Below are 12,655 nucleotides of genomic sequence, written 5' to 3'. Positions count from 1 at the left end.
ACAGAATACAAATAAAGTCTGCGTAAAAGTAAACTGCATTTAAAACTCTACATGAAAGGACATGTTGTATTTGCTTTTGCTAAAACAACTAAAAACCAAAACATTAAAAATAAAATAGAGTTAAATAGGGGAGAAGGACATCATACTAGTTTAGTTAGTCTGCTAACCCCCTGAAATAAAACCTGCCAGGGAGATTAGTTCATGTACCAAACTTGCTAGTTGCCTGTCTCTGGTAGAGTGGGCTTTCTCAAGTTGATCATTCAGATGCTCCTTGGACTTAAGAGAGGGGGATAGTCTGAGGAATGTGTGATTTGCTTGAAATGCTGGTTGGTGCAATAGGTAGATAGCTTTGCAACCCTCTCTTGTATAAAGGGCAGCTTCTTTTAGCTTCCCTCATGTGTGGGGGCACTTATGCTGCTCTCCCCATGATGTCAGGGTGCATTGGTGGTCCTAAGGCTGGTGGTGTTTTGCAGGTCTTGCAGTAAACTTCAAAGAGACTAGCCACGGAGTGCATGCGGTAAAAGATGCCCAGTGGCAGGGAGATCTTGACCACGATGGCCCAGAGTGTGAAGCCATAGAAAGACTGCTCAATCTGGCTCACCAGGTGCGGGCGGGTCCCATAGGCATATAGAATCCACACCTAGTCAAACAAAGGAAACAGGGAAAGGAATAAAACCAACTTCAAACTGTTGGCGTAAGTAGCCATTATTTTGGGGCAGCCGCATCCTTTCATGGGAGGGATGGGGGGCGTGTGGCCCTCCATATTCTGTTGTTATTGTTGAACTACAACTCCCATCAGCCCCATCCAGCATCTGGTGGACCACCACTTCCCCATCCTTCCTGAAATGTCTCCCATACTTATTTAGCATTTGACGTGCCTATAGAGCACATGGAAAAGCTACGTTGTCTAGGATATACACCTGTTGTTCCACTGTCCCCTGTTCTGCTTTCTCAAGCACATGAACAACAATCAGAAGTTTTCATGTGCCAGATTAGAAGGTGCTCTTTGAGCCAATCTACATGTTCAGAGAAAGAACATGGGGCAGCGCTCCATGACCTGTTGCAGGTCAGAATGTGAGAGGTGCATCACACAGCTATATCTCCCCTTCCCTTTGTGTGAACATAAACAAGCAGCGGGTCAGGAGTAAAGCTTGGTTAGAGCCTTTCTTTCTAAAACACCAGATTTTTTGTGGCAGCAGGAGGGGAGTGGAATTAAATTTTGAAGACAGGGATAAAGTTCAGTTCCACTGCCTGGATTCCAAATTGGTACAGTCCCAGGAAAGTTGTAGCATTTGTGTGCCTCCTGAACATGTAGATTGGCCATTCTATAGATGGGGTTGTTGTTCCACTTCACCCAACTTTCTTTGGCAAGAAGATATGCTTTCCATGCGGTGCCAGAATTCTTCAGTTACGTAACTCAGGTCTTTGAAAATTTCTGTAAGCATGACATTTTAAACAATGATGATGCGTTATGTTTTTAGATATGCATGTTGTGTTGACTTCTGGATGTGAATGGGGCTCTGGAACAGATCCCGTTCGCATCCAGAGGTACCAGTGTACCTACATTGGAGCTATAGGCTGCATAGGAATCCTCATTTATGTCACTGTTGTGCTGTTTCCTTGATACTGTTTGCAATAAAAAAGGGGTGGGGGATTTGCATAAAGGAGAAACTAAAAAATATGTACATTTTTGGAATCAGAAGAAAAGGATTTGTGATAGCAAAGTACCAAATGCAGTTTGTTAGGTGACTAAATTTACAAGCCAAATAACCATTTTATAAGTACCTATGTTAGCTTCCTGCTACTCCAACCATCAAATAGTATTGTGGCACCTTAAAGACAAACAAGTTTTATTATGGCAGAACCTTTATGAAGAAGGGTCAACTTCATTAGTTGCATCTGATGAAATGGTCTCTGGTCCACATCTTGAAGGTGCCATAAGACTTTTTGTTGATCTTGGTTCTAATCCACTACTGCCCTCTACGGGTCACATAGATTCTCTCACTTGGAACATATTCAAGAACTGATTTTGCAAAGTTAGTTACTACAAATATTATTAGACAATATTCTGTGTTTTCCATTTCAAATTTGGCATGATTGGAGCTCTAACAAAATCATCAACATCATGACAAGATTAGTGCATGTAACATACTGCGGGGGCGGGGGGGCGTTCTTTAATAAATTTGGCAATGATGAGTAAAAGTCTTCATATCAGCCTGGAAGAGCTAAGGCAAATAAGTTCAAAGAAGACTGGGAATTGTTTGGAACATTTTCGAAAGTGAAACAGGCTGCTATAAGAGGTACTCACTTTCTTTTGCTCTGCAGTATTTATCTTCGAATTTAATGGTGTAAAATAGGTTTCTAATGCTGCTTCTTGTTTAAAGACTACAATATTGAATTAAGGGTGAATTAACTTTTAATATCTTTTTATACCTTGTCATTAAATATTTATGACATGTTTGTAATTTCTTTATGTACTGTAGCTGATGTGTTGATGATAGTTTTAATCAATTATTATTATTTTTTAACATTTTAGGAAATGGTGTCATTCTATGTTGGTGTATAATGGGGATCACCAACATGGTGCTTGAGGGCACCAGTGTTCCCGCCAGTACCTACTGTGATGCCCACAAAAGGTCTCAGTAAACACCCTCTCAAAAATCCACAGTTCAAAGGAGACTGTTTGCTCTTCTTGCTCAGTTCCTGATTGCAATGGCTCAGCCTCTCCTACATTGAACACACTTACACACCACTCTTAAACATGCCCACAGTTCATTGGATTCTTGAATTGGATACCCATCCTCTCTATTCTGAACACAGGAGAGGTGCAAAGATCTTCTCTCCAAGGGAGCCCTGGGATGGATGATAAAAAGGCTACCTCATAGAAAAATGCTCCTTGCAGTTCTCTGTTCAGAAATCAACTGCTCTTGGTGAGTGAGCACAATGTTGCCTGATAAAAAGCAACTTTGCCAGACACACCTGGGTGTACAACAGTGTCCAATCCTCTAAGAACCTGTTTCCCATTCATGGGGTGCTTGTACTTGTGGACATGCCCATACAATTTTGCGGCTGTGTCCCTCTTTCTGCTGTTTTAGATGTGGCAGCCATTTTGTGTCATGCCACGTTCCCCATGGCAGCCATGTTGTGTTGCGCCACACCCTCAAGATAGCCATTTCATGACAGGTATCTGTAGCACTTTCTGGTATGTAATAACTTGGCCTGGGCCTAGTGAGCACAAACCATTATTATTCCTCCAGTGCACAAGTCTTCACTAGGCCTGGGCTAAGACCTGGCATGCTGACATAGATTGATCATATTATCAAAACTAAGCCAACAGAGACTACTGCCTCAATTATGTCATGGACAGCCTGGTTCCTGGTTGCAAAGGGTCTCCCTAGAAGCCCTTTCCACAAAATCTCCCACCCACTGCAATTTTGGTGCTACCTTTAGATCTGTCTTAAACCAAACCCAACTTACCGATATGTTGTAGAAGATGAGGAGAATTGAGATGTTTTGTAGGACCTTCCTTCTGATACTTTGTTTTTTAGGTTCTCTCTGAATGTGTGAAATCTGGAAGAGGGATGGGTCATCACCATGATCTGACAAGTGCATGGGCAGTTGATTTTCCAAACTGGCCATGATGTTGGTCAGTGTATGGGTTTTGGAGTAAGGTCTATTGCCGTCCTGTTCTGCAGGACCTCTGGAAATGGAAAAGATCCAGCTGGCAGCAGCAGAATTGCTGTTGTCTTGGCCATCTGGCTCTTGAGGGAGGCTTGAGTATAAAGCTTCAGTAATGAAGAGATTCTGTCCCAATATCTGGATGGTCTTGCAGAGGGAGAAGCAGAAGTCTAGGAGGTGGAGGCCACCATTGGTATGAAGAAATAAGATGGCAACCAAAGAGAAGATGGATACCATGAGGGGACCACAGGAGCTGCCCAGAAGCAAGGTGACATCTAAGTTTCTTACCACGCTTTTGTCAGAAGGGAGAGCCGCAGATTTTTTCTTCATTCTGTAGGTGGCAATGCCAATCAAAGTTGCCAGGAACATGGCAGACAAGAGCACAGAGTTGAAGATGTAGTATGTCCGTAGGGCTTCAGGAATGGTGTGGGGAGACTTGGCAAGCACTCCAAAGGAGATCATCACCCCAAATGTCGCTGAAATGGCCAAGGCCCCCAGCACTAGCCCCACAAAAGCCCCACTGAGATGGAAGTGTGCCTTGTGAGTAAGCTGGGGCTTTTGGCTGGGGCTTTGCCGTCCCGTGTTCTTCCAGATGATGTACAGCATTGTAGAAGAGAAGAGACTGAACTCAATATTGAAGGGATGCAGGTAGGCAGCGCCTTCTGAAAAGATGTGGCAAAGGCTGGTGGTACAGATGCAGCTGTTGGTGTGGGAACCACCTGTAGGAAGAATAGGATGCTTGTGCTAGAAGAGGGATATATGGGTTAGCAGAGGAACAACAGAAAAGGTTGTCTGGCAACTTCTAACTGGAAAAGAGGACAATTCTATCTGCTTAGGTCACACCCACAGCAAATATTTAAAGCATTCTTACACCACTTTAACACTCATGGAGAATCCTAGGAACTGTAGTTTGTTAAGGGTGCTGGGAATTGTAGCTTGGTGAGGTCAGCACTACAGTTCCCAGGATTCTTTGGGGGAAGCCTGACTGTTAAAATGGTATTAAGAGCACTTTTTGGTGTGGCTGTGCCCTGTGTGCAGTTGAGAAACCACACACAGTTCTTTTCCACCGGCTCATATAAGACCAGCACAAAAAGTTGGACCTGGTGAGCACTCAATGTTCCCATCCCCTAAAATTATAATCCATGGGTTGCCATCTGATTTTATTCTGCTCCAAATTTGATTTTAAGCCATATTTTAATTGATTGTTTGATTTATGTTTTTAATGTAACATATTTTGATGGTAGCCGCCCTGAGCCCGGTCCTGGCCGGGGAGGGCGGGGTATAAATAAAATTATTATTATTATTATTTTCTGCTTTCTTCATCCAGTCATGACAACTTTATACCAAAACATGCTGTGGGAAGGGGAGCTGCAGGCTAACTGTATCTGTGATTAATTTCTTACCACTGAATTTGGAGGATGGGGTGCTTCAGAGGAATGGCATGAGATGGAACATCATGTATAGGAAGCACAGTGATCGTAGGGTGGATAGTTAAAGCATGGATGGGAAATGGCTCAATCCAGGGGGAAACTCAGGTGAAGTGGAGTGTTAGGGCTTTGCAGCATTGGGGAAGGGATGCAAAGGAGAAATATGGGGTGCGGCAGCTGCAGAGCTGCATTCTACAGGGGGCCTCTCCTTACGTTGTTGAAGCCAAATATTTCCTTATATGCTGGGCTGAGTCTCAGCAGTTTCCCAGTCCTAGCATGAGGGGCTCAGGAGTAAATGGCAAAGTAAGGAGGCACATCTGCTGGAAAGAAGGCCAGAGAACGGATGTGAATGCTCAGAGAACATACATTACTGGGTGTCAGGGAACTGCCATCGGGAGAACTGGAGAGGAAGGGGCTCACAGAGGCTGGCAGAGACTTGTCAGCTGAGGAGGGAACCAGCAGGGGGAGAGAGGCAGTTCCAAGGGATAGTGAGTCGGAGATATGGCGCAGAGACACCTCCAGCAGCAACAGCGGGGAGGTTTCAGGACCTCCCATAGGGACGCCCACTCCCCGCCGGAAACTATCGCGTCGAGAGTCCAGAAGGCGCGTTTCCGTTAAGGAGCTTTTATGCTGGAAGAAGTTCCGCAAACGCCCACTGTCAGATTCTGCCAGCGACTGACGGAGCCATGCTGATGGAGCTCCGTTATAGACAGAGGTTTGTGCACTCAGCCAAACTCTGAGGGACTAGGAATTTCACGCACAAGCAGCTAATCATCCCATCACACTGGGCTACTATATAAGGATAGTAAGATAGCAAGTAAACAGAAGTCCCTTGGACAGGGTTGCCATACGTCCAGAATTTCCTGGACATATCTGGAATACCACATTCCTCAGCAGAGTCTGGGTGGAAATAGGCCAAATGTCCGGGAAAATCCGGATGTATGGCAGCCTATGTCGGCAGCTTTACAACTTTGCTGTCCAGATTTTCCCTGTTTGAAATATGGCAGCCCTACCCTTGGATTCGAACCATGCCTTTGGTCACTTTGAAAGACTTAGTTCCTAAGTTTGTCACTGATCAAGCCAAGCCATGTATAGACCTCTTGTGGTACTCTTTGAGAGCTCCCTCCCCAGATGAGAAGGACGGTTTGTACCATGGGGGGCCTGTGAAGTCTCTCCCTTGTGAGCATCATAAAATTCTTCCAGCTGCTTCATGGACTCATCCAGCACCACACTCATCCACAGGAGCACATTGGTGGCCAGAGTGTGCATCAGCCCAAACCTAGAAGTCAGAGGGAGAAAGGAGGAAGGGGATAAATTAAAGATCTCTGCACCTCACCCTTCCCTACTCAATTTGGTTCAAAGGTAGATAGAGGCTCCCTGGCCCCAATCCAAACATTCCTCCCAGCCATGATTAGCATCTTTGTAGCCATTTCATGCACTGGCATTCTTACGAGGCTGCCAAAAACCTGACTCGCTTTTCCCTGCACGGTTGCCTCATCTGCAACATTCAGATTCTTCATATTACAGCTACCCAATGCAAACCTTCCTGTGGTGCAATGGGTCAGCACATCTGCTTGTTAATTGGAAGGCGGGCGGTTCAAGCCCTCTCAGGGACAGCTGTGGGCATTGCAGGGGGTTAGACTAGATGACCCGTGTGGTCCCTTCCAACTCTATGTCTCTGATTCTCTGTGATTCTAATTGCATCCAGTGCAGTGCTAAGTGCGTGCCCTAGCAGTGCAATGATTACCGTTTGTGCAACAGGACTTTCCTTCCCTGCCTGCGCACCCCTTAAATATGTTCTGGACTTTCCTTCACCCCTCTGGAGCACATTTAGGGAAAGGGCACAGGGTGGGGGTGAAGAGGAGGAAAGTTCTGCAGGTCAAACAGCAGTCTTTGTGATGATTGGATGCTTTCATTTATTGCATTTTTATCCCACCTTTGAAGAAAGATGGATGAAATAATAAAGAATCCCATAGGTTAGAAAAGACTGTACTCCTTTGAAGTTCAAACCTTGGACCAGTGTGTATGCCTGCTAGCTGTCTGAGTTGCTGATTTTACGTAGCTCAAGAGAATACACCTACCTATTTAGATGCTGGTGTTCCTGGATGCAAACTTTAGCATTAAACAACAGCACTGAGACCTGTAAGAAGGGAAGGAAGGTGCCAGGGAGGGGAAGAGATAGAAGACCACATCACCATTTGCCACTAATAGTATAAACCAGTCTTCCTCAACCTGGGCTCTCTGCATTTATTGGACTCCCAACTCCCGTTAGCCCCAACCAGGAAGGTCAATGGCCAGGGAGGATGGAAGTTGTAGTCCATGTGGGTTAAACCACAGAGCCTAGGACTTGCCGATCAAGGTCGGCGGTTTGAATCCCCGCGACGGTCCCATTGCTCGGTCCCTGCTCCTGCCCACCTAGCAGTTCGGAAGCACGTCAAAGTACAAGCAGATAAATAGGTACCGCTCTGGCAGGAAGGTAAACAGCATTTCTGTGCGCTGCTCTGGTTCGCCAGAAGCGGCTTAGTCATACTGGCCACATGACCTGGAAGCTGTACGCCGGCTCCCTCGGCCAATAAAGCGAGACGAGCGCCGCAACCCCAGAGTCAGCCACAACTGGACCTAATGGTCAGGGGGCCTTTACCTTTAGCTTGACTATGGTTGCTGAAAGCCCACTAGGTTCGGGAAGCGTGTCACACAAGCCTGGCACTCCAGTACTCTGAAATTTTGCCTTATGCACTGCCTCTTTAACAGTAGTGAACGTTTTGCAAGGAGAAAGAACACAGTGGAGAGAAGCAGAAGGGGCTGGGATCCTAGATGTGTGGCAGAAAAGGAAGGAGAATAGCTAACTCCTCTAAGGTTGATTCTGCCTGTGCTGTGGCATCCCCACCAAATATCTGACCACATTTGACCTCACCTGGATGATGGTAAAAACAGCCTGCACGACAGGGAAGGTGGTGATGAGCATGGAGGCGCAGTGCTGAAGCTCGTAGCAGTACCCCAAGGAGAGGCAGTCCAGAACCAAGGTGGCCAGTGCAAAGAGAGAGAGACCGCCTGCCATGACAAGACAGCACGGTCACCACAAATGCGGCTCAGAAAGCAGGCACTCTGAGAATTTATTCAGGAAGCAGAAGGGGGCAGGAGGTCCATTCATATTAAGCCAAGACTGTGGGACCAGAGAGAGCAAGGGGAGCAGGCTTCCTGCTGGTGAAGGAAAGCATCTGCATCCTGACAGTTCCACCCTGTCAATTCCAAAGTGAGTCCCCAGTGCCTTTCTCCACTGACCCATAAGACTACAGATTAAAAAACAACAACATGAGCTGCATGGGAAGGGGAATTGTGAAACAAGACTGAGAAATCTGTGGTTTCATGGAAGTCCCCACCCTCGCCAATCATTGCGATGCTAATAGGGGTAGGCAGCTGATGCGAGTGGTTGTTTGTGAGAACAAATTGGCTGATATAACCAGTGCTTTTTTTCCTTAAAAAGTGTTTAGGGGTACTCTCATTTTGACTCAAGAAAACCACCATTTTGTAGTTCAAATCGGAGAAAATAAATACAGTAAATGGACAAAGTACAGAGATTCACAAAATGTTTAGGGGTATGCGTCCCCCCAGAAAAAAAGCACTGGATATAACAATAGGTTCTCTGTCTCTCTGAAATGAAATGAAGTGCAAGTCAGGCTAATAGCAGAGTGGACTGAAATTCTGAAATATCTTCTGGTTGGCTTGGATCTGTCAGACACCAGCAGATCCAAGAACCACATTTTCTCTGCAGGATTCAACTGTAATGGTGTCTTGTGTGTCGCAACTCCTCTAGTGCACTTGCCTGAGTCCCCTTTTAGTAGAAATGCCAAAACTTTGGAAGGGTGATTGCTAGTGATGGTCTTCGTTGTTTGAAGGATTGCACAATTTGCTTGGGCACAAGCATTTTGCAATGGATCCTATCTGTGTTAACATCTCTACCTTTTAGCCAGCTTGCTCCTGCCTGGTGATCCTGGTGCCTTTTCAGCTGCTTGTTGCGGGAAGAGTGGCAGCCAAACCAGAGCATCCAGATGCAGGAAGAGATCATGAGCACCTCCAGGAAAGCATGGACGTTGCGGCTCTGTGAGCTGTGCTGGTGCATCTCAGCAAGGAGCACCGCACTGCCCACAAATGTCAGAAGCACCAAATAGAGGAGGGAAAGCAGGGAACTGGAGAGCATAGTAGATGCCATGGCTAAGCAGGGTCTTTTTGCTGGGTATCTGCAGTGCAGCAAGGTATAGCTCAGCATTACAGGGAATATAACTGTAGACAGAAATAGACTCAAGAGAGAAAGGTCAGGAACACACATCCTATGCGCCATGCTATATAACTATGTGGATCTTATAACACAGAGACATGCACACAGCTTAGTATGAGGGCTGTAATAGTGCATGCATTCCCTTCAGCCTGCCCAGTGTATGAGCCCAAATGACTAAATTTTTGAACTGGCAGTGCTTTTCAACAGTTTATCCCAGAGGTCAGCAAACTTTTTCAGCAGGGGGCCGGTCCACTATCCCTCAGACCTTGTGGGGGGGCCAGACTATATTTTTGGAGAAAAAAATGAACAAATTCCTATGCCCCACAAATAACCGAGAGATGCATTTTAAATAAAAGCACAGATTCTACTCCTGTAAAAACAGCAGGCAGGCCCCACAAATAACCCAGAGGTGCATTTTAAATAAAAGGACACATTCTATTCATGTAAAAACACGCTGATTCCTGGACTGTCTGTGGACCAGGTTTAGAAGGCAATTGGGCTGGATCCGGCCACCGGGCCTTTGCCTACCCATGGTTTATCCCATGGTGGTCCACTGCCAGGCTGCATGACTTTCAAAGGAGAATGTTAGGATGTTAGAGTTGGTTCCTTGTTCTGCATTTGATTCAGCTACAGCTGTAGTGTGGAAAAGCTCTGGGCAATTTAACACCTTTGCACTATAAAAACAACCCATCACAGATCGTATACATCCATGTCACCAGGAGAACGTGACCTAGCTGCGTGACTAGCCCACAGCTTCTGTCACGAAGAGGAAAATCCTAGGAACAAAGGGCTCATCTGGCCTGGTACTCAGTGCCAGGGAATCTGTCTTCCACAAATGGGTAACAATGCAATGCTTCCTAACCATGTTTATTCAGAACTAAATCCTACTGAATTAAGTGGGGTGTGATCCCAGGTTGTGCCGTTAGGATTGCAGCGTAAATCATCCGCCTCCACACTCCTCTGCAGGCATATACTACTACTACTACTACTTCTATTATTTATACCCCACCCATCTGACTGGGTTTCCCCAGCCACTCTGAGCAGCTTACAGCATATATAAAAAATTATAAAACATCAGAACATCAGACATTAAAAATTTCCCGATACATACCTAATGAAATAAAACCCCAAACCAATAAACACCCCCTTCCAATGTCTACTCATAGTTATGCTTGTATCCTCTGCAAGATGTATGAGAGATATATGGACACAACAGCAAATGTTTTTGGAGGGCATGGATTTGAATTTTAGATTGCTGGGGTCAGACTTAGGGGGCTAATCAATAAACTCTTCTCTTGTTAGGCTTTCCATGAACCCCATCTGCCTATCATACAGCCCTTCATGTACTGTAACGCAATTGCAAAATCAAGCTTTGGACCAAAAACACAAAGTGAGGAATGTGAGGCTTGCTAACACAGGCTGGATCAGAGGAGTCAGAAGATTGATATTGTGTCCTCCAACACAGGTGCTTTTCTTGGAAGCAACGTGCCTCCCTCTAGCTTGGTGCACGGGACCCCTTTTCTTGGATAGCGGGAACCCTAACACCACATTTTGCAGCTGAAATAATGGGGTGATCCTGCATCACCAAGAACATTAGTTGTCACTCACCCTCCCGAGATAGTTGAAATTACTAAGCAGACTTTCCTAGGGGGTAAAAAAGAAGGCAATATCATGAGTCTTTGCACATGAACATGGAATCCACCAATTTTTGAAATGGAAAAATGATACCCCAAACACTCCCTCCAGAATTCTTAGGGATGGAGCCCTTCCCCTCGGAAGCCTTCCCCTTGGAACAGTGGAATCCTTGTATACATGCTCATTACAAGATCTAGATTCCAAAGCACACCTTAATCTGCTCTTGCAAGATCCTACTCACCTGGTCGTGTCATGCTGCTGAGTCTCCAGTTCTCTCACATGCCTACCACAAATTTGGGATTTATCTCAAGGAACCAGCAAGGCAAAGGTATTAATATACCACGAATGATGGCCCCAGGGGGCAACTTGGGACCACCCCTACCAGCATAATCAGGGGCAGGGAGATCAGGATTTCCATATCATTTCTCCTTCACTCCCTGCCCCCATCCTCGCCTGGTGTTTAAATGTCTCTTTGTAAGCTAAAGGGATTTGAATAGAAAGGGCTGGGGCTTTAATAATGTATACCATCTAGCAATGGATGGGAAAACAAGTACATTTCTTTTACATTAACTGTTGTGAGCAGAACAAACAAGCAAGCAATTTCCATGAGGTGGGTATATCCCACCAAAGAAACATTGGAATGTTTTCTTTTGAAATGTATCCAAATAGTAGACATACATGTTTTAAATCATTTTATTTTTATTTAAAATATTTCCAAAAAGATCTCATGGTCATCAGTACATGTTTCATGATTATATCCTAAATCACACTAGAACATAAATACCAACAAAACAATAAACCACATTGCTTTTTTGGTCTATTTCAGCTGAAAAAGCTATCCATGCATAGCAATGTAACAATTCATAGATTACCACTAAAGTAATGGGCACTACAAGTATGAAGCAATTCTACCATAATATTGTGATTAATTCAGCCAAAGATATTTTCACATCGAGATGTCATGAATTCATACACATTTGTCACACAGCATCTAAGAAATGTTCTGGCATTTGTTACAAATTCAGTAAACAGTAGCCCATTCCTGACATCTGATCTCAGATGGGACCCTATGCCATATCCCACTATTCAAAAGATTGTCTTCTTGGCCATCCTAGCTGGGGCTGATAGGAGTTGTAGTCCAAAACATCAACGCTTCCGCTTCTTCTGCCCTAATTTATGCTTCTCACGTGAGGCCATTCCATTCCACTGCACATGCAATAATATATTTTATCCATGGACTCTAGAGACTCAGCTAGCTCCTCTCGCAGGTCCTGTTACAGGTCACCTGTATCCTGACTGCCAGCTTACTCTGAGCAAGCTGTTAAGAAACAAAGCTGCCCCCCTGACCCACCCCTCCGCCGCCCCTTCCAATCACATTCTGCTGCTGGGGGATGGGTCGTACAATGGCCTGTTTTAAAGAGCAGCGAAGGAAGGAAACACTCTGCACATGTTCAAGGGCACTTTCCCCTAGCATCTCGCTCATTCCAGGGCCGGAGACGGGCTACTGGAGAAGCAGGCCCTAGGGCTGCACCTCGGTCCTGCTACAGGTTTCATGCTTAAAATGTGGACAGCTCCGGCCGATTGCCAGTGAGTAAGCGGGGCAGGATCTGACCGCCAAAGCCTGTGTCAAGCGGCACGT

At 45.5% G+C, this 12,655-nt stretch overlaps 1 protein-coding gene across 2 annotated transcripts; it reads right to left on the bottom strand.

Moving 5' to 3' along the window:
- Positions 1 to 11,300, bottom strand: LOC310763360 (proton channel OTOP1-like). 2 transcript variants are annotated; one of them, XM_083615352.1, is made up of 8 exons: positions 11,258 to 11,300; positions 10,990 to 11,025; positions 9,066 to 9,343; positions 8,020 to 8,156; positions 7,187 to 7,245; positions 6,257 to 6,384; positions 3,478 to 4,397; positions 1 to 640 (listed from the first exon to the last, which is right to left on the bottom strand). In XM_083615352.1, exons 3-8 carry the CDS (start codon positions 9,313 to 9,315, stop codon positions 410 to 412), a joined length of 1,725 nt encoding a protein of 574 aa, XP_083471478.1. In that variant the 5' UTR covers positions 9,316 to 9,343; positions 10,990 to 11,025; positions 11,258 to 11,300; the 3' UTR covers positions 1 to 409. The 2 variants fall into 2 exon arrangements, with proteins under 2 accessions (XP_083471478.1, XP_083471477.1); XM_083615351.1 differs by lacking the exons at positions 10,990 to 11,025; positions 11,258 to 11,300 and having other exon boundaries at positions 9,066 to 9,379.
- Positions 11,301 to 12,655: the final 1,355 nt, after the last annotated feature.

This window comes from Podarcis filfolensis, assembly GCF_964270895.1.
Source record: "Podarcis filfolensis genome assembly, chromosome: 5".
In the NCBI taxonomy this organism is placed as follows: Eukaryota; Metazoa; Chordata; class Lepidosauria; order Squamata; family Lacertidae; genus Podarcis; species Podarcis filfolensis.
Note: the sequence above shows the minus strand (reverse complement) of the source record. Positions and strands in the feature narration are given on the sequence as shown.